The sequence below is a fragment of the Lipotes vexillifer genome, unplaced genomic scaffold, assembly GCF_000442215.2.
Source record: "Lipotes vexillifer unplaced genomic scaffold, Lipotes_vexillifer_v1.1 scaffold715, whole genome shotgun sequence".
Classification (NCBI taxonomy): domain Eukaryota; kingdom Metazoa; phylum Chordata; class Mammalia; order Artiodactyla; family Lipotidae; genus Lipotes; species Lipotes vexillifer.
The window spans coordinates 1950-24720 of record NW_006788828.1 but is presented as its reverse complement, the minus strand read 5'-3'; the positions used below and the strand labels follow the sequence as shown (position 1 = coordinate 24720).

General features: G+C 41.9%; 1 protein-coding gene across 1 annotated transcript in view; it reads right to left on the bottom strand.

Annotated features, from left to right (window-relative positions):
• LOC103069200 (sperm flagellar protein 2-like) overlaps nt 1-22271 on the bottom strand; it is a gene marked incomplete at its 5' end in the record, with an annotated part of 72570 nt that extends 50299 nt beyond the window's left edge. Inside the window, 6 exons of the mRNA XM_007461849.1 lie at nt 1316-1545; nt 4232-4370; nt 6373-6501; nt 8591-8738; nt 12667-12847; nt 22102-22271. Of these exons, the coding sequence (XP_007461911.1) occupies nt 1316-1545; nt 4232-4370; nt 6373-6501; nt 8591-8738; nt 12667-12847; nt 22102-22271 (997 nt within the window). The remainder of the gene's footprint in view (nt 1-1315; nt 1546-4231; nt 4371-6372; nt 6502-8590; nt 8739-12666; nt 12848-22101) is intronic.
• Nucleotides 22272-22771: the final 500 nt, after the last annotated feature.

The window sequence follows — 22771 nt, the reverse complement described above, 5'->3', positions numbered from 1 at the left end:
AAGAGGATGGAATCTACCTGACTGAAAGACTGAAGGGATTTCATGAGCTGGCTTTATACAACTGAGATTTTTTCCTGTACCAGCTGATGGCCATATTTTTTTGACCAGCTGCTTCCTGCCTAAATGCTGCCAACCTGAGTTGGTGTTCATCCACTGATGTAGTGTGTGCCTTTATATCTTGGAGGTGTAGACCCACTCAAGCTGATTAGATGAGGTGACACTTGCTAGGGTAGGGGTCTACACAGGGAAATGGTTACACCTGTTTCACCCACTGGGCTTAGCAAGGACATCTTCAGACTTAAAGTAAGACTCCTTTGACTAATGAGATCTAATGTGGTTTTCTGGGAATACTGAAATTTAAAAAAATAAGTGAAGCATAACCATTATGAAAGTGAAGTTGTGTTAGTACTAGACAAATGTCAGTTGACTATTCTCTAGGGAAAAGTAATGATTTTCCAGTAAGTAGGAGATGTTAGAAGATAAACCTCTTTATGAGAGGCAACTTAGTTTAGTGAGAAGGGGCAAAACCTTTGAACCTGAAGAGCCCTGATTGATATGTGACCATAGGCAAGTTCTCAACTGCTTGTGACTCAGTATCCTGACCTATAAAGTGGAGATGATAATCCTACATGTTCTGTCAGAATTACTTGTGCTATCAACTGATGGAATTCTTTGATGAATATCTATAAGTAGAAAGATCCCAAATTTAAAAAAAAAAAGCCTGTGTAGATGCTACAGAGCCCTAATAATAAAATGTGAAGGAAATCAAGAATTTGTGTGCAGAAAATAACATGATGTACACTTACATGTGAACAGATTAATGAATCAGTCAAGTAAATATGTGTTGACAAAGGTTCTGCTCTTGGTCTATGAAACATTGAGGGGAAAGGCAAACATAAAATGGAAATTCTCTACTCCCTGGTCTCCCTTCCCAGACTAGTGGGGGAGACAGAAACACAAACTCAGAATCCCAGTACAAAACTTAAACTAGAAGTATGCATAAAGACAGTCTCTCAACTGCCAGATGGAGTAATACTCAAATTTACCCACCTGCCAGCCAGGGGCAGGGAGGGCAGGAGAAGAGAATTACCAGGGATGAGGATCACCACACTGCCAATGTATTAACCACTGTCTTGCTCTGTTTAATTCAGATCTATGTTGTATGAAGCAAATATGAGATAAATTAGAATGAAACAAGGGCTTGTTTTAGTGCCACGCAATCTCAGAGGGCTGTTTTACTTGTGGACAGGTGATGGCCATCCTGGTTAATCTTAACTTTATTTTGTGCTCTTTTCATAATAATTACTTTTCCTACCTTTGGGTGCTATCTCTAAGAACTGATCCCGAAGACTGCCAAGCTGTTCGATGGTCAGGGTGCCATTTTCTTCCCTTTCTACAGGTGGAGGGCGTATCGGAGGAGACAGGTCTGGAAAGACTTTTGTATCGCCGTTAATGCAGAAGTCGTCTTGGTCTAAGTAAAGTGCATTCTGAATTTTGGTTGATGTTTCAATGTGATAGCGAGCTACCTCAGTTAATTTTTCCACACTGAAAGTGGAAAAATGAATAGGGTTATCCCCATTAAAAATACTATCAGATTAATAGTGTTTTCTTATTAGATATACATACAGAGTTAACACATTAGAAAATTTAGAAAATTTGTTTAAGCTAGAAAATTCAATCCGCATGATTAAAAAATTCTAATTTCTCCTCAAAGCAGTTTGTAAAAAAGCAGGGTATAAATAAATAAATGTAGATTAGAAATAAAATACATGCTCATTCAGGGCTAAGAGTTACACATTTTATACAAAGCTGAGCAAAAAGAGACTCCACTAAAATGGTTTTATTAGTATTAGAACATATTTTACTATATAAACGATTATGTCAATAGATATATTCATTTTAAGTATGAACCAGAATAAGGTTATATGACAGGAAAGCCTGTAAAATATGACTGTTAGAATAACACATTTATTTGGAATCGGGACAAATTGTATGTAAAGTGAATCAAATTTGATAATGGATGTCTAGAAAAGTGGCTTTTCTCTAAGTTTATAACAAGGAGTTTGATGTTATCGAAGACACATTTGACAGAGTGGACTCTGAGGAGATAACCCATTGAAATTGCTTTGCTATCTTCACAGAGAATAACAATTCCCAGCTAAATCATGTGGTATAAGCAGCAGTAGTTTGGAGCCTTGTGGTGCAGTGGGAAGAGCCCTGGAAGCTGAGCTCTCATTGCAGACCCCTCTCCAGCCACGGGTCCTTGGGAAGTGACTCAAGCTCTCTGATTTCCTCATCTTTGCAATGGAGCCCAAAACTCACAACTCCATACCTTATGGTTATTCATGTGAAACCACATAGGGCATAGATTTAGGCTGTACTGGGGATTATAGTTATGGCCTTAATTAAAGGTCACTTTAAAGGCCAGAGAAATTTAATACATAAGTACAATATCACTGTATTACAGAAAAAATCTTATTTATGTCTTGCAATAAAGATTGAACATGGCAGAAAAATGCATATTTAATCTGCTTTTTTATAACTCTGGAACACCAAATATTTGTATACTGAAAATTTAAAAAATATATATGAGTCACTTTCTTTCAAAAGACAGTCTGGAATTAAATTCCAGCATAGTGTATTTGTGAGTGTCCATATAGTCTGTATTATTCAGGTACTTTTTGTTTGATGGTGTTTATGCGCTGTAAGCAAAGGAAAAGGGCACTGGATAGCTACAGAGCTTGTAGCCCTGCATGAGGAGGGACTCCAATTGTAGACACCCAGCCAGAACCAGCACAGCAAAATAAGTGTGCCATCTAGTGGAAGGTTACCAAGAGTAACCTTCTCAGAAAGGGCGGGCAGTGGGGGCGGATGGCTAGGGAAATCCCATGAAAATGGAAAGTGGGATTTGAAGTTCAAAGGGATCTGCTAGGTCGCACTATTTCTTTTTCTTCTTATCACTGGAGAATTTTTGCAAGAACCAAAAGAGAAAGCATAGCTTGACAGTCCTAGGTTTTAATTTCTTGTGGCCATATTCAGAGGTCAGATATATATATCTGACCTCACACACACGCACAAAATAAATCTGAGAAATATGAGTTCATCTGATAAAAAAAAGAAACTTGGCCACGTGCCTCTTGATGTGGCCACAAGGATGGGCGCTGTGAACCCTAAGAATGAAGAAGATATGCTTTCATTTGTAGGCAGCAGGCAGAGAACAGAACTGAACATCACTGCTGCACAATGCTGATGAGTACCTGACAAATTATTTTAAGCACTACTGCAGTGAGGTTACCAGGCCGAGGGGTGTGTGTGTGTGTGTTTTACTATAGAGCAACAGATACAAACAACTAGGCTGAGGATTTTACAACAGAACTTTCATTTTGAGACAAGGACTGGAGAAAACAAACCCTAACAACCGTCTTCTAGCTGGCTGATGTTGCTTCTGAGAATACTTGCCATTTGTATACTATGTATGCCACAACTTCCAAATTTTCAGTAAATGTTTATTGCAAACTGTAGTGTATCACAGAATCTAGATCTAGTAGAAACCTTTAAAATAGCCTGGTTGGAGTGCTTTCTTTTACAGATAAGGCCTATGGGGCCCTAAGTGGTTAGGCATGCTGTAATATGTGGACAAGGAGAGATTCTCCATCTCCTGGACCATCAGGTTTCCTGACTCTCCCTTGAGGGCTGTTTCTGCCCTGCTGAGCTGCCTCTTTATGCCTTTCAGGGGAGAATTAAGAGGATGAGACTTGCTGTCCCTCACTAGTAATGAGGATCTGGAAAACCTTTGGAACCCAATAGAAAAGCAGAACTGGCTGTCACAAGGGAATCAGCCTAATGGGTAAAACATTCCTGTGAATGATTTCATCTCCCATTCATTGGCCCTGACTAATAAGTCTGGCATTAGAAAGATATGAAACATTATACTGCTTCTAAAAAATATTTTTAAATTGCTTATAGTTTTACCTTGTAAACTAAGGTCCTCACTGAGCAGTGTGAAAACCAAATTCATAAATAATGTGCAATAGCGCCCTTCGATACATGACTTACTATTGTTAAAAAGAGGCAACACAAATGCATATGTGATTTCCTAAAGCGTCAAAATTTCTATTTGTAAATGTAATTCAAGTTTGTAAACACCTTAAAAATCTTTGTCAATTTTGGTCTTCAGGAATTAACAAAGTAAATATTTTAAAATATTTTAGAAAGTCACACAGTACTTTACCTGGCCATTTCATTCAAGTACCTCTCACCGAGCCACTTTTCCATGAGTTTATATACATCAACTGCCTTTGTTACTAACTCTTCCAGGAAAGCCAGTGCTTTTACCTTGATCAATTCAAGTCTGAACTGTGTAGCTATCTCTATTTAAAAAGAGAAACAAACATTTTTACATGTTTTATATGTCATGCATTTTCTGATTAGCCAAATTCAATTTTAAACCAAGTATGCTTTAGTCTGTGAAACTTTAGGCATACACTTGATATACCAGTATGGATAACTATACCCTATCCATCTCAGAAACAAAGCAATGCGTGGTTAGAGTCGTTTGACAGTTTATTTAAACCCAAACTATAATTCAGCTTTACACGTAATTGCACTTTATTGCAATATACCCTTTGATAAATTGGAATGGGAAAACACAAATAGATAATTTCTGAATTTCAAAAAGGGGGAGGGTACTAAGTCTCTGGATCTCCTGTCTTAGAACCTTGGGAAGGCGACGCCATCAACCTTCTCAGCACAGGTGACAGGAGGGTGAAGCCCATGGTCCCAGCGCCCATTGATGCTCTGGGCACACAATGAGGTCTGTGGATTTTCCTCTAAAATATCTGTCCAATCTTTCTTCCTTGCTTTTTCTATCACCACGATTGGGCACTGCTTTATGTCTCGCCTCAAATAGAGCAACCGCCTTCATCCTGCTTTCTCCAAGTTCCTTTCCCCACCTCAAATCCAAATCCACTTCCACCCGCCCCAGAGTAACCCAGCTCACCTGCGCACGTGCTCACAGGTGCTTTCTGCTCAGAATTCTTCACTAGCTCCCAGTCGCCATAAGGGAAATGTAACTTTCTCGGCAGGGCCTATGCGACCCTCCACCTCCCTGATCACTCCTTCCCAGAATGTGCCTCAGACTCCACAGCTACTCCCCACTAGTCACCTAGCTCCTCTCCAGCCCCCGCTGTCCCCTGCGCACATTTCCCACATTTTTCCAGTTCTTCTCAAGCATGAATTTATCTGCTCGGAAGTCTTTCTTGACTCCTGCCATGCTTCCTTTGTCCTGTCTGCCTATTCCAATATCACAACATATTATAAGTGATTGTTTGCATTTCTCTTCCTCTAGATTGGATTTTATTTTTGTTTGTTGTTTTGTGTTTGTATATATATATATATATATGTGTATATTTCTTTCAACTACTACAGGACCTGGCACATAGTAGAAACTCAGTGAACATTTACTATAGAAATGAGTGAATTTAGCTACACTAGGGACCATGTATGGAATGAACTGAAGGATGAAGCATACTGAACGCAGATGTGGGGACAGGCAACGGGACAAGCATGTGTCCTGACTTCCTGTGTTCAACATCCTTCAGATTTTACTCTTGGAATTATGAAAGCAGGTGGTAGGAGGATGGAGAGAGGGAGAGAAGGAGAGAAGCAAGGGATGGAAAGCATCTTTAGTAGTTAATTGTTTGAGTAGTTAATGGGTCCCAGCTTACCCAATGCTGCACTTTTATGGTTTTGACATCTAGTTTATTGACCATGGTTTCTTTCCAATCAGGATACATTGGCTCAATTTCTTGATCTTTTCAAATTCCATTTTGAATTTATTATATGACAACTAGAAGAGCCAGAAGGAGACTATGTCTTGTAAAATTGTTGCTCTCTTTAGAGAAGGAGGCCCTTGAACATTACCGATCTATGACTGGCTCTTCTGTGGCCCCTGCTCCCAAGAACTCACTTTCAGGACCCGTTAGCCTTTAGTCAGGGTTTACTTTCCTAATGAGAGGCCTAAATTATTCTTATTGTAATATAGAAGGACCTCTTTAGGTAGCCCCAAGCTTTATTTCAGCCTGTAAAATCATACCAAGTCTAAAATACTGCTTTTGTTTCTTTTCTTTGAGATTTTAATTACTGCTGGTGCTCTCCTAACCTCTTCTCAAATTCCCTTTTTGAGATTCCAGCAGACAATCATACGACAGTCAGATCTAGTCTTCATATGGTCACATGAAAACAGCCAACTGAATGTTATACCTTTCAGTTAGTTTGCTTTGTGTCCTCATAGACAAAAGCCAGCCAGGGGCTGTTTGCCTACTGGTCTGTTTTCTACTTAAAAGTATCATCTTAGTTCTTTCCAATTGCTACCTTCAAATTGCAGGGCAGCAAGATGCTCTTCCTTTATTCTGAGCCTCAGTTTGTTTTTTATTTCCATTTCTTCAGCCTCCTCTGCTGTTACTATTACAGGAGTGGTTTCTGCCATAGGTGGGGATTTACCTGAAAGGGCAATGAAACGTGCTGAGTTACCTGCCAACATGCAAGTGTACATGAAGGGACTTGGATAAAATGAGTACAAAGTAAAGTGTGTAGGGTGATACATGTCTGGTGATTTGGAAAGGAGAGACCCCGGTCCAGACAGTGTGAGTGATGAGATATTGATAATCTTTCCTTGAGAATTCTCAATGTGGTGTCTGGCTGGACACATATAATAATACCCCATTCGTCTAGCATCATGGAAAAATGAGGTGTGTGGCTCGTGCAGACAGGGTCACAGACACCAAAGAGGATGCAATTTAGTGTTTGGGGACAGAAATGAGCAAACCCCAACATAGCTTGGCCACCTGGAGAAATACCACTTCCCAAGGGATACTTGTATTGGCCAAGTGTTTCCCAGGTCCTCATCAAGAGAAGATCAGAGAATAACCTCAGGCAGATCGGTGGAAATGTAGCTGATGGTCAAGGATTCGTAATCTCCATTGTCTTTTAACTAGTGCTTAAATACAAGTACTTTAATGATTACACACGAGAATTAGAAAATAAGAATTCGTCAGTATTTGGGCTTCCCTGGTGGTGCAGTGGTTAAGAATCCACCTGCTAATGCAGGGGACACGAGTTCGAGCCCTGCTCTGGGAAGATGCCGTGGAGCAGCTAAGCCCGTGCGCCAAAACTACTGAGCCTGCGCTCTAGAGCCCGTGAGCCACAACTACCGAAGCCTGCGTGCCTAGAGCCCGTGCTCCGCAACAAGAGAAGCCCCTGCTCACCACAACTAGAGAAAAGCCCACGCGCAGCAAAAAATTTGTCAGTGTTTGAGAATTTGCCCATAAGAAATGGCAGTGAGATTCTAGCTGCAGGCCCAGCTTGTACTATTCTACTTAGTTCAATAAATCTTTCTTGAAGGTCTGATCTCAAGGGGTTCAAATTTTGGGAAGAAGACAAACGTAAACAAAGAAATTATAATAAGATGTGTTAATTTCAATAGTGAACGGTAAGTATAAATTACAGATGAAAGAGCCCTTAATCTCTCTGGGTTTCTGTTTTAACATCTGTAAAATTAAGAAGAGATTGGACCCAACCAATTATTCCATTAAAGTAAATGGAAGCATTTCCTTCAAATGCTGCTTATTTCCTTTATGTCCCCCATCTGAAATGGACCAAGGTCGCCTGTTCTTTACTGTGGGGCTACCCTTTCCTTGGCTTCAGGGGTCACCACCTCCCCCAACCCCCATCCTGAGGGCTTCTCTTAACTCCTACTCTAGCTGCTTGGATGGACTCCATCTGGAAAGCATTTTCTACCCCTCAGATGGAGTGAGATAACTGCGCTCTCCAGGGACCTCTACCTCCCACACAAAGAACAATGATCGGTCACATGTCTGTCTCTGCCATTAGACTACAGTCCTATCAGGGCAGGGACCACGTTTCTGTTTTTTTAAGTTTATCACTGTGTCCTTAGTACCCATCTTCATCATGTTCTGCATGGCAGGGGCCTAACAAACACATCAGGAGCAACTGATCAGTGGAAGGACTTTTGCTCATGTGCTTCCCTCTCTTCCTCTCTTGCCTCAAGTCACTGGGAAAACGTACAGGTGGAAACATTCAGAGGGGAGGGTAATGTTTGTGGTAGAGCCCACCCTTTCCCCTTTTCATTCCATCCTGCCTCTGAGGCTGAGTTTTGGGTAGGAGGCCTCCAGGAGAGAAGGACTTGCTTGAATGAAACCTGAAACCTGAATTAAACCTGAAACTTACATACTCAGAATTAGCTTTTAACCCTTCCTTGATTAAGGCAGCCAGTGTCAGCCCCCTTGCACACACTTTTCAGATTACATAGCGTCATCTTGGAGTTCTTTTCACATGTTCAAAACTGTCTTTGAGATTTATTTCACCCTGGATACACTTGGCTATTCGGATAAATGCTGGCGTGGAGAATGTTTGCCAGCTAACACTCCGGCTCACAGGAGACTGGATCTCCAAGTAAAACCTAATGAACAGCATTCTAGTAGCTCAGAGGCTCATGTGCCTGGTTAAGTGCTTGGTCTCCACCAGGGAGAGGTTAAGCATCCAGGGTTCTGGACGCTAAAGCCTTGAATACCTTTTCCTTTTTTGTCCTCTTTTTTTTTCTTGGGCGGCTCCTTTTTCACTTTTTTATTTGCAGCTACCTGAGGAGGTTTTTCTTTTGCATCTGCTGTCTGGTTTTCTTTTTCTTCTTCCATGAGTCTCTGATAAATTTCAGCAGCCACCTGGTTGTATAAGAGCAACATGTCAGTTAATACAACCTTTATGAAAGACGATAGCTATTTGGATTTAGCCGTCACCAAATTCCATTGAAACCTCATTCTACAGCAAACAGGCCACGTACTCAATCTTTACAGAAGATTTAAAAGATTCTACTTAAATGGAAACCTGTCCCTGTCCCAAGATGTAGCTTCCCTGAGGCCACCTGTGTGGAGGCCACTCACTTTCTCAAGCCCTGCCTGCCATTCATCTTTAGTTACACAAACATTTCTTTCTTTTTAATCTCAGACCCTATGGATTTAACACCCACTATTCTTCCAAATGCCTGTTATTTCTTGGCCTTCAACCTGGGGCATTCCTTTATATCATTGTTTCTCAGGGTTTTTTTTTCATTATTGATTGTTTTTAAGTCAGTTTCTCCGAACCACATTCCCCTTCCTGAAATTTTAATACTGCAGAAGGGTATCTGCTTATGTATTTTATGTGTGTCTGTGCTTCATACATAAAATTGGTGAGAATTTTTCATGTCTTCCAACCAAGTTTTGGGAGCACATGCCCTGTATTAATTGGGCTCATGGACACTTGAATCCTGGGCTTCCATTCTATTCTAACACTAGACGTCACCCCAGCAAGGTGCAGTGTTCATGAGGATGACCTGTCCCACAGGCTAACTGCATCGCTGCTTCTTAACATCCTCTACTTGGGGGAAATTTCAGCTTCTCTTCATATCAGCACCCTCCTTTCACTCTCATAGATTTCCTGGTATGAGAGATTAGTTGTGTGGTCACAATACAGTAGCTGATGAAGGGCACAGAGGGAGGTGTGCGAAGTGCTACTGGGATCCCTCCATCTTGCCTATGAGGCTGGCTCTGCTCCGCAGGCAGCAGGAAAACCTTGTCTTGGGGCTTGTACACCTGGGGCTGTGCCTGCAGTTAGAAAGACTGGACCTTTTTTGACGCGCAGGCTCAGCGGCCATGGCTCACGGGCCCAGCCGCTCCGCGGCATGTGGGATCTTCCCGGACCGGGGCACGAACCCGCGTCCCCTGCATCAGCAGGCGGACTCTCAACCACTGCGCCACCAGGGAAGCCCCAAGACTGGACCTTTTGAACCATGTTTTTCTCCGGATATATGGCCAGGAGTGGGATTGAATTTGAAAAAGAATAAATGCATGTATATGTATAACTGAATCACTTTGCTGTACATCTGAAACTAACACAACATTGTTACTGAACCATGCTCTAATACAAAATAAAAATTAAAAAAATAAAAAAGAGAAAGACTGGACCTGCTAAAATAAGTTCATCTGCCCCTGGTGAGGTGAAGGGCGTTTATGGCTGTAAATCTGAGAAATGAGAGCTGAGACGAGACTCCCAAAATGAAGAAAGAAAACCCGCACACACCATGGGGGCAGTAGCAACAGACGGTTGAAAACTTAAAAATCTCAATAAGGCAACTGGTGAGGAAATGGAGGTCCATGGGAGTTTATTTATTTATTACAGTGCTTACTGTGTCCAAGCCTGATGTTATTTCTGGGGAGAATTGGGTGAGGGGCCCAGAGGAGAAACAGGAAGTTGGATAGAGGTGACCAGAAAGACGAAGAAGGCACAATCTAATCTCTTCTCTCAAAGAAGCTCTCAGTCCTGCGGGGGCGATAGACCAGCCAATTCCTGTCCTCTCCAGATTCCCCCCACGCCTCATACCCATGGCGCAGCATATCACTCTCCCCAACTGTTTTACAAGTGTTAAATCTTGTCCCCAATCGCCAAATGAAATGACCGCTCCGGAGGGCTGAGCCAGCCCTGCTTCTTGGTTTTCTCCATAGCTTTTAGCATCTGTGCTATGCTCCTAGAAGATGCCCAGGAAATGCTTATTGATTGATGGAATTTCTTTTAAAATAATCATATGCTACAGAATACACCCACAGCTTCTTCAGTATTAGCAGAACCTTGGAGGGATGCAGAAATGTTTCAGAGAGCTAGGCAGTTTTTTTTGTGGGTGTGTATGCGTTTTTTAAATCAGATGTTCTTTTGATAAAAATGGATTTCATGATATATACTGTACTTTCAAATTCTTGGTAAAGCTGAAAGCAGACTTGTTAACATTCTCCCCTAAATTGCAAGCAATTCATTTCTGAATGTGTTCTTGCAAACCACGGTGAGTGAGCAATTTCCTTTAAAATTGGATTTTTCTCCTCTGTAAACAACCTTGTGATGATAATTATCATCATCCACATTTTTCTGGTCCACTTCCCTCAAACACCTCTGGGTCTCTTTCAAAAATTAACGTTATTCACAGTACATCCAGCAATCTAGCTTGTAAGGCTGAAGAAACTCTAGAAATAATGTTTTGACGCTGTGAGTGTTAAACATGACTTATTTCTTTGAAATCATTGCACACCTGCTAATTACAAGAAAGTTTTACTAAAAATGAACATAACATACTAAATGAATAGCTCTTGGTAAAACTGCTGTGTAGCGAAAAGCCTGTGTTAAAGTGCTCTCATTCCAATTGCCCTCATCTCAGCTGGTCCTGTTCTCCCTGTAGCAGTTTACTGAATCAGGCCTGTCTCATGTGAAACTCAAAGTTCACTTAAAGACATGTAATATCAAAGTCATAAAAGTCTATTAGAAATATAAAAGCAGGATTCAAATGTAATTATTAGGAATATTAATTACTAAACAATCCTTCCTCCTATGCTTTCTATGTGGTTTTCAAAGGTTCACAAGCAAAGTGGTACAGTTTTGAATAAATTTCTTAATATAATAATCTATTATATTTAATTTCTAAAAAACTTTCATATACATTATTTCACTCGATCTTTTCAACCATTCAAGAAAGGAAAGATAAGGTAAAATGTCTCCCATGTTACAGATAAAGAATCAAAGACTCAGAGAGGTTAAGTGATTTTCCTAAAATCACACAGCTTAAGAAGTGTAGCCAGTGCTCTTTGTGCTGTATGATACTCTCTTTCTAATAATCTAAAATTTAAAATCTCATTTCCCCAGGTAATTTTAACGGGATTCATAAGACTTGTAAGTTGTCTTTATGTTCAATTAACAGTAAGGATAATAATTCATCTACATTTTTTTGAACTTCTAGATCCGGTTTCCCACTCTCTGGTGCTTGGTAGTTGTAGTCTTTGCGGTGATCCTCCTTGTCATGACCATCATCATTTATATGAACATCAGTGTCACCAGCATAGCGGCAGCAGCATCTCAAGAATGTACTGAGGACTCAGTATTGTGTTAGATGTGGGCATTGTGCCAGGTGTAGTGGATACAGAAAGTTTTAGAACCTAGTTAAGTATTCAGGAAAACATTAATAAAGTAAAAATCACAAACAATAACCTAGATACTAAGAGTCAAAAGTGGGAGAGACAGTAAATGCTACAAGGATTAGAAGAGCATGCAATCAGAGAAGGCTCAGGCTTCAGGAAACAGACAACCAACTGGTTGTGAATCAAGGTAGGAACTAGTTCTGAAGATTTAAAGAAAATAGAGGATGAATTTCTGACTTTAAAACTGGAAAATCTGGCCCTACTGGACCCCATTCTTAAATGGCAAGGTTGGCTAGGAGCCTCTCTAGATGGGGTTGCTACTTCCACTTGGCCACAGTCCCACTCCACCCTATTGCCTTATACTTAACCCATCTCATTGACATTTCCTGCTTGGCCCTGTAGAGCCCTGCACTTGGAACCCTGGGCCAGCATAGAAAATAATCTAAATGTTGGTTCACTCCTTTCTTGACCTCATATATTTGCTGATTGAACTGTTTCACTTCTTATTTCTTTCAGAAAAAAAGAAAAAACTTCTGGGAGGTATAGATTTATACTGTGAACATTGTATAAATTTTCTGTTCATAGCATATTACCAACTTTGGAAGTTAATGAATGGGTATTACTGAAAGGAAACATAGTAACCAGCACTGCTTACCATGTGAGATATTGCTAAAGAAGACTGCTGCCACGTGTCAATCACCATCTTCTCATCGGCCTCAAAGTTTAACTCTACGTTTTCCAGTGAGTAATCGATCTTGCCCTTCAGTATGGCTTTTGTTTTTGGTTTGGATAAAGCTGACTCTGGAGAGCTGGGTCTTTGATGAACTAGGGGAATTCTTGGGAAAACCAACAAAAAAGAAATGTAAAGATTTTATTTAACAGAATCCTATTTTTGTGTCCATGTTACTTGGTGAATTTCATTGTCCTGCTTTAATCTCAATTTTCAAAGTTTTCTTGGAAGAACTCTTTAGATGGAGAAAGGACTATGAAAGGCTGTATTATGGTCTACACCTCCTAGAGAAATGGAAATAAAAACAAAAATAAACAAATGGGACCTAATGAAACTTAAAACTTTTTGCAAAGCAAAGAAAAACATAAACAAGACAAAAAGACAACCCTCAGAATGGGAGAAAACATTTGCAAATGAAGCAACTGACAAAGGATTAATATCCAAAATTTATAAGCAGCTCATGCAGCTCAATATCAAAAACTCAAACAACCCAATCCAAAAATGGGCAGAAGACCTAAATAGACATTTCTCCAAAGAGGAGATACAGATTGCCAACAAACACATGAAAGGATGCTCATGACTAATCATTAGAGGAATGCAAATCAAAACTACAGTGAGGTATCACCTCACACCGGTCAGAATGGCCATCATCAAAAAATCTGTAAACAGTAAATGCTGGAGAAGGTGTGGAGAAAAGGGAACCCTCTTGCACTGTTTGTGGGAATGTAAATTGTTACAGCCACTATGGAGAACAGTATGGAGATTCCTTAAAAAACTAAAAATAGAACTACCATATGACCCAGCAATCCCACTACTGGGCATATACCCTGAGAAAACCATAATTCAAAAGGAGTCATGTACCACAATGTTCATTGCAGCTCTATGTACAATAACCAGGACATGGAAGCAACCTAAGTGTCCATCAACAGATGAATGGATAAAGAAGATGTGGCATATATATACAACAGAATATTACTCAGCCATAAAAAGAAACAAAATTGAATTATTTCTACTGAGGTGGATGGACCTAGAGTCTGTCATACAGAGTGAGGTAAGTCAGAAAGAGAAAAACAAACACCATATGCTAACACATATATATGGAATATAAAAAAAAATAAAAAACACAAAACTTGTTCTGAAGAGCCTAGGGGCAGGACAGGAATAAAGACAGGAATGCAGACATAGAGAATGGACTTGAGGACACGGGGAGGGGGAAGGGTAAGCTGTGACAAAGTGAGAGAGTGGCATGGACATATATACACTACCAAATGTAAAATAGTTAATGGGAAGCAGCCGCATAGCACAGGGAGATCAGCTCTGTGCTTTGTGACCACCTAGAGGGGTGGGATAGGGAGGGTGGGAGGGAGATGCAAGAGGGAGGAGATATGGGGATATATGTATATGTATAGCTGATTCACTTTGATATAAAGCAGAAACTAACACACCATTGTAAAGCAATTATACTCCAATAAAGATGTTAAAAAAGAAAAAAATTGTTTTATGGTCTAGCAAGTCTAACAAGAGGAAACTAGAGACAAGCAATGCTAAAATATAATTTTTAGGTCTAATTCTCAGTAATTATGAGGAGGGGGATTAAACAATGGCAATTATGAAGATATGCAATTTTGAAATTTATCTGGGATATAAACTTCTGACAAGGTATAAATCAGTTATGAAAAGCAAACCAATAGAACTGGACGTCACTTCTTTAAAATGACTAGCAGTTGGCTTCCGGAAGTAGACAGTTAAAAAGCAGGATATGACAGATGTGAGGTCTGCAAAGGGGGTGTCCCATGGAGGTGTGAGAGCTCCAGCAGCCCTCCCTACCCTTGAGAATGGGTGATGAAGGCTGTCTCTGTTTTGTAAAGTGCCGTGGGAACACAGAGTTAAGCTCTCTCTCCCCCTTTCTCGACCATATTGCTGCCCCTATATAGAGATTTTAGAGCTGCCCCTGGGAATGTTCTATCCCTGAAGGATCCCAGGATCTCAAAGGCTAACTGCAGGGAATGATCCACCGAGCAGAATGCTAATTGCGCTGGGATCCCCCTCGGTGATAGAACATAGGAAGAGCTTTCAGCTAGGGCAAGGAATGGGCAGAGAGGAGCTCCAAGGATGCCTTTGCTAAAATTGGAGGAGGAACAAGCATTTGGCTTGGCAGGCTCAAGTTGCTGGGGACCAGAGCAGTGATGCAGAAAGCTGGCTGTGAACTCCAGCACGCAATTAGCTTGGCCTTGTTTTGAAGTATCAGACAAGGTTTTCTGAAGTTGGCTCTTTGATTCTCATAGCGCTTGGAATTCTGACAGTGCACCGTGTCTTATAAAGGCAACGTGTTGAGGGTCTACAACTCAGTATATGTCCACCCACAAGGAGAGTTGACGTTTTAATAATCAAGTAGTGCTCAATCTCTGTCACTCAGACGTGAGATTCATGTGTCTAATAAGATAAAGTGTGATCATCTCTACATGTTTAATACAGGGCAATAGGCGTTCCTAACACCTTGCTTTGGAGGACAGCAGTGGTGGCGTATCATTTAGAAAAGGGATCTGGATTTAGAATTCATTTACTGGGAAAAATTCTGGTCAGCTAGCTCTCTCACTATCAGTAGAGGTATCAGTAGATACGAACTGGGGCATGTCACTCGACTTTCTGAGGCTCCCTTCCTTCTGGAAAAATACAAATATAATAATAATATTGTTACACATTATTGGTTATTAGTTAACACCATTATTATTATTATTATTAGGTTGTTGGAGGAATAAAATAGACAAGCTATGTGAACATGCTTAACACTCTGCTCGTTTCCCTATACATATTAAAGAGACTGGTTGATGCATTGATTGGCTGAGAGTTCCAGGGGATACTCACAGCAGTGATCTGAGGTTGAGACTGGTGCAGAGTGTTTTGCAAAAAGTAAGAACTGGCTGTTCTTTTGCCTGTTTCATTCTACTAACCAACATTAATAGCTTCCCCATTATGCCTGACTTGCTATTTTGTGCTAAGAACAGAATGCCCTGCTACTGTAGACATTGAAACTTGGCCTCTTTTGATGACTCTGACGGTTCATATCACTTTGGGAAATTTTTATTGTTCTTAATTACAAAGGTGTCTTTCAGAAGCTTGCTGAGTTAAACATTTCTCCTGTATCTGTGTCAAAAAGAGGGTTCAGACTTCTTGTGTTTTCTTGCTTACTCGTGGTCCTTGTGACGAAAGAAACGGAAGAACAGCTTCAGGTCTAACAGCACATTTTGGTTTCTGTAAGAAACTTGCTTGCTTGCTTGCTTGGGGCGGGAAGAACCGGGTTCCTGATTGGCTGATTCAAAATTAAACAGCTCCCTCCCGCCTTGGGGACTTCCCGCCCTGTGAAGGGTATAAAAGCCTCGCCCGGCTGTTAGTCGGGGTCTCACTCACTTCTCTCCGAGTGGGACCCTGTCCGGACAGTTTGTGTAAGCTTCTATACTTGTACTTGTATAAATCCTTTGCTAATCTTTCTGCTTGGTGTTGGTGATTCTCGGGTGTCCTTGGTTGGGACACGGGTCGCATTTACCGGGGAACTTGACTCCAGGCGTGTGGCTCCCGGACCGCAACATTTGGGGGCTCGTCCGGGATCGGACAGTGGGGGTTAAAGACCTGAAACGGGGTCCCTCCCTGTCTTTGGACTACTCGAAGTGGAGGTTAAAGACCTGAAACAGGGTCCCTCCTCCGAAGCCACCGCCTGCTCCTTCCTCGGGTAAGTTCGCGACCCTTGGCTCGCCGGCAAGAAACTGGGAGACTCCATTAGGGCCTGTCGGACGCGACGTTAAGCCTGGAGTCAGGAGGAGTCCCGGGACGCCGCGATTCCTCCTTGGGAATTCAAAGTCGGTTTCGATATTCTTTTGTTCCGACTTTGAACTGGGATTGTGTCAAAACTTGTTCTCTCCTTCTGTCTTTTGTCACTCGTGTGTGTGCTCTTGCATTTGGTCACTTTGGCTTTGTGCTTGTGCTAAAACCTTTAGCTCAACAGAAATTTAACAATGGGACAAGGTATGTTCCGGATGCAGACCCCCCTGAGCCTAGTTCTGGACCACTTCAGAGACTTCCGCCAGATCGACAGGGAATTCGGGGCCTCTGTATCCCCGGAAACCCCCCCCACCTTTTGTGAACTGCAATGGCCGACATTTGAGGTGGGATGGCCATCCGAAGGTACGTTCTCTATTCCGGTTATAGCTGCGGTGGAAGATATTGTCTTTAAGGTACATGATGATCAGATTCCTTATATTGAGTGTTGGCGGGGTCTCGTGGAGACACCACCTGACTGGCTGAAGCCCTGGTTGCCCCCGCCGGGAGCTACCAACAGAAAGGAAGCAAGATCTAAAGATAACATATGTGCCGCCAAGATGGCGGACGGGAAAAAACCTAATGTTAAAAGCTCCAAGCCCCCGCCCCCTCCTCTTGTAGGGGAGGGAGAGGAAGAAGAAGAAACCCCTCCTCCCGAGGCGTCTGCTCCTCCCCCTCCCTATGTCCCTCCCGAGGCGAATACCGGCCCCGATGACGACATCCTCCCAGGTCGGCCCTGGAGACCGCATGCCGGGTCTAGAGATCACTTGACTGAACCGCGACCCACTGCTCTGCCTCTGCGGCAACAAGCACCTAGACCAGGGGAGACACAGCTCTTTCTTACTTACGCCCCTTTCTCCACGACTGATTTATATAATTGGAAATTACAAAATCCTCCATTTTCTGAGAAACCACAAGCGTTAATATCACTGTTAGAAACTATATTTGTAACTCATCAGCCGACCTGGGATGATTGTCAGCAATTGTTACAGGTTTTGTTTACCACGGAAGAAAGAAAAAAAAAAATTCATGTGGGGGGCCCGTAAACAGGTACTTGGTCCAGATGGACGGCCCACTGATAACCCCAACCTAATTGAAACCGTGCTCCCTAGTACCCGACCGGAATGGAATCCTAACACGGAGGAGGGACGAGGGGCTTTGGCCCGTTTTCGCCAGGCTCTGTTAACAGGACTTCGGGCGGCAGCACGAAGGCCAACTAATATGTCCAAGGTTACAGAGGTGACCCAGGGAGCCACAGAGTCTCCAGCCGCCTTCTTGGAAAGGCTGATGGAGACTTACAGGCTATGGACCCCCATAGACCCTGAGGCACAAAAAAAAAAACAGGCAGGTGGGTAATTAACTTGGCCTTTGTGACACAGTCGGCCCCAGATATACGAAGGAAATTACAAAAATTAGATGGTTTTGAAGGGAAGAACTTATAAACTGAGAAGAGACAGTTAAGGCAAGTATTAAAAGAAAAAGTATTCTCAGTCACTTGGCAATGTGTGACTTGTGCACAAGTAAACCAAGGGGCCAACTCACAGCACCAGGAACTACATCAGTATCAAGGCAGCGAGGCAGGCCGCTCTTGGGAAATGGACTTTAGCCTGATAGGAATTTTAAAAGAGGCCTTCTCCCTTAAGCTAAGTATTAAACAAAGGGGAAACCTTTGAGATACAAATGTCCTATCTGGTCTTCTAAGAAACCCTTATCTCTGCCATCTTTTCAAATGCAATTTAGAAAAAGAGGGTAAAGTAACTTAACACTTGACTTGTCAAGGATAAATAAAAATCCCAAGTGTCTTTTCTATAATCACTAGTAAAAAGGATTTAGCCATCTAGATTGGTGACCTTGACTTGTTCCATCTGCCAGAAGCCCAATTTGAATCCAACCCCTTGTAACTGATAGATTTTATGTTGTACCTGACTCAGGACTGAAATTTTGGAATGGGAACAATGAGACCTCTCTGTTTGTACTTTCATACGTATCTAAATGTGTGTTGTAGATGCATGGTATTGCCAAAAATTAATTCATAAAAGAGCTCTACTTAATTGGCTTTTAAAAAAAAATCAAACACTTACATAAATACTCAGAAGTAAAAAAATAATCTGGCCAGAATGAATTTCGGGTTCATGTCATCTGAAAATTATTCAGTACTCAACTGATATCTGGAATTGAAGGTGGCTTAAACTTGTTGGTTTAATATAGACATGTCTTTAGAGTCATCAATGTTGAGTATAATACTTCTGTTGTACCTAGGTTTACTAACGGTCAAATAAAACCTTATTCCATCTGTTATAAATCTGTCAACAAGAAAAGTAACTCAATGTAAAAAAAAAAAACTTTTAAGGAAGGTAAGATGTATGTTTTCAGTAAAAGAAGGTGGGATGAATGAGAATAAAAAAATACTGAAAACAGTAATACATGATCAGGATTTTCTAAGATTGGACTGAATTTAGTAGGGTAAATGGATTTTATTAGGAATGGGCTAGAACAAGACCGGATTTGGTTTCTTCCCCCAAAGTATCCTTAAAATGCTGCTTTTGACAACAGACTGTGTAAGTTTCTTTGCATTTAAGTGATCTGTATTTGCTTTTGAGATCTTTTGTAACTTTGGTTAAGGAATAAGTATTGTCTCACAGTGACCTATGATCTTATTTGACCAACTGTTTTAAAACTTTTTGACAAACTTCCCAAATATCAAATTTTAATTGTTTCTTTTGATTTCCAGTTAACTTTGTGATACTTTAGAGGTCCCCTGAGGTATCTTAAAGAAAAATATTTAACTAAGATTACTTGGTATGTTAAACGTAATCATTCATAATTCTGGTTATTGTAACCAAGTTTCTTTATTGATTCCAAGGATTTGGACTGGATACAAAAGAAAAAGGGGGGGATATTAGATAACGAGAAGGAAGGAAAGATATAGATTACAGGGGGCCACTGGGACTCAACGCTGTTTTTGGACCACGGACAGGAAGGTCGACTTGGGCAAGCAGGCAGTCATCCACTCCTTCCTGGTCATGCCTGACTGCCCCTGTGGGTACAGGACGGGGATCACCGAGTTTTTATTCCTGAGAACCTAGGCCTGATGTTGATTCGATGCTTGCATGAGGGAACGCATCTGGGATCTACAGGGTTACATGAACTGTTAAAAACTCGTTTTCGAATTCCATAACCAGTTTCCCGAAGTAACCTTATTACAATATGTGGATGATTTACTTGTGGCTGGAAAAACTGTGCGGGATTGTCTAACAGGAAGAAAAGGCCTAGTAAGGTTACTACAGGACTTGGGCTATAAACTCTCAATTGAAGGGGCTCGGATTTGTCAAGAACAAGTGGACTATTTGGGGTATATCCTAGAAGGAGGACAGAGCACTCGGGCCATCCTGGCCTTGCCAGCCCCTGCCACAAGGAGGGGAATTGAGAGAATTTTTGGGAATGGCAGGCTATTGCCGGCTCTGGATACCCAGATTTGCAGAGCTGGCCAAGCCTCTATACGATGCCCTGGGGGGCGTTGGCCGGAGTGGCCCCGAGGCCACCAAGATTGGCTGGGCTGAGACACAAGGGAGGGCCTTCCAGGACATTGGAAGGGCTCTTGCCTCGCCTTCTGCTCTGGCACTCCCCAACCCTGATGTGGGCGAGCCGGGGTGGCAAGGGGAGTACTAACTCAGAGGCTTGGGCCCTGGTGAAGGCCGATAGCCTTTCTCTCTAGATGGCTGGACACAGTGGCCTCCAGGTGGCCCTCATGCGTCGGACAAGTTGCTGTCGCTGCCCTGCTGAAACTCGGCCATGGAAAGCTTTTGTACAAAAACTGAAACCTTTTGTACAAAAACTGAAAATAAAATTTCCGGGATCCACATTGCCACCTGGAGACTTAGTCTGGGTAAAGAAGCATAACCCCCAGACATCGGAGACTAGGTGGACTGGACCGCATCTGATTGTGTTGAGTACCCTGACTGCTGTTAAAGTCGACAGTGTCTGGGCTTGGATTCATCATAGCAGAATAAAGAGAGACTACACCACAGAGGACGTGGACACTAACAGATGGATTGACTGGGCAAACTTTAGCCCAAAACGAAACATACCTCCTGAATACGGAAGACCAGGAATCAAGGATTTGATTAGTTCCTAGAAAAAGGGGGGAATGTGACGAAAGAAACGGAAGAACAGCTTCAGGGCTAACAGCACATTTTGGCTTCTGTAAGAAACTTGCTTGCTTGCTTGGGGCGGGAAGAACCGGGTTCCTGACTGGCTGATTCAAAGTTAAACAGCTCCCTCCCGCCTTGGGGACTTCCCGCCCTGTGAAGGGTATAAAAGCCTCGCCCGGCTGTTTGTCGGGGTCTCATTCACTTCTCTCCGAGTGGGACCCTGTCCGGACAGTTTGTGTAAGCTTCTATACTTGTACTTGTATAAATCCTTTGCTAATCTTTCTGCTTGGTGTTGGTGATTCTCGGGTGTCCTTGGTTGGGACACGGGTCGCATTTACCGGGGAACTTGACTCCAGGCGTGTGGCTCCCGGACCGCAACAGTCCTGACAAGGACATGATGGGACCAGATGGAAGAAGCCCAGAGAGAAATGGGCCTCCGATCACTGTGGAATCCTATCATGCACAGGCCATTGCAAATCCTTTCTGGATTAAGGGAGGGTAAAGTGAGGAATGTAAGAACATGCGATACTCACGATTAAAACAGTGCATGTGAGGAAGAAGGGTTTGTTGTCATATTATGCAATAACATGATGACAATAATAGTCATCACTTATTGAGAGGCACTGGGACTAGGTCTCAAGTCTTCTGACTCCCAGGCATGGTGCTACGTGTTTTGAGGATTTCATTTTCTGTAATCTTCACAACAACCCTACTTTACAGATAAGGAAACCAAGGCTTAAGAGAGTTGGGGTGACTTTTCCAAACAAATTGTTTTAATTTACTTACATAAAGCTAGTAATTGCCTGACAATGTCATTTTTCTTCCACCCTTCCCACCAAGTTTATTTTCTTACCGGTGGGAATCTGATGTTAGACTGCTACTAAGTTTCAGTCTCACAAAGTCATAATCACATATGACTGAGTCATTACTGTTTCTCAATTTCCTAACCTGTAAAAGAAGACTCGTAACACCTGCCATTGTCATTTATATAATGCCATGCACACACACAAATGCACACATACGCACAGAGCAGCTTGGGACCTTTCATAAAAGTGGTAGAGGGTCACGATCCCTTTCTAGAAACCCTTGTGGTCAAAAGTGTTTCAGAATTCAGAATATGTATATACTATATATTCCATAATATCCCCAGCAGTCTGTTGGAAGCACTCTGTAACAAAACACACTATATCTCTGCAGCAAAAATGAGTAGATATTCACTACAAGTGGGATACATAATGCATATCAATAGTTTTGAGTCGAAGTTTTCAGTTTTTAGAGTCTTTCTTTGGATTTTGGATTAGCAGATACAAGACTGGTTTTATTAGTGGTATTCAGTTTAAAATCACAAAGCTTTATGTTGAGACTGATTACAGTGCAACGTGATAGCCCGCCTTACCTAAGCTGGAACTCCAAAATATCTTTACTATCCAGCTGGACCAATGGGACTCGAGTAAATCTCTTAGTGTCATCTGTTGGGATTTTACATTCCATTCCCCTGTAATAATCTTGAAGCAGTCTCTTCGTATCTTGGAAACGGTTCAGTTCTGCCTTTAATAGAAAATATGAATGTTAATACCCAAGACAGAACAAGCTGATCTGTACATATGTTCTATATAAGCCCTGTAAGCACTATTTTATTATTAATTAATTAATTAATTTATTTTGCGTGGTATGTGGGCCTCTCACTGTTGCGGCCTCTCCCATTGCGGAGCACAGGCTCCGGACACGCAGGCTCAGCGGCCATGGCTCACGGGCCCAGCCGCTACACGGCATGTGGGTTCTTCCCGGACCGGGGCACGAACCCGTGTCCCCTGCATTGACAGGCGGACTCTCAACTCCTGCGCCACCAGGGAAGCCCTGAATAAGATGCCATCGTATATCATATAAGCAGAATTGATCAAAAGTCCTCTCACATTTATGGTAACTAGTAAATAATGCTTTCTTACTGTTTCTCTCATCACAGAAACTTAGTTTTGAAGGAAATCTTAGAAATCATCTAGCATAGCATTTTCTAAAATTTATTTTGTAGAAGCTTTGTCCTATAAGCTCTTAATGAGCACCATGCT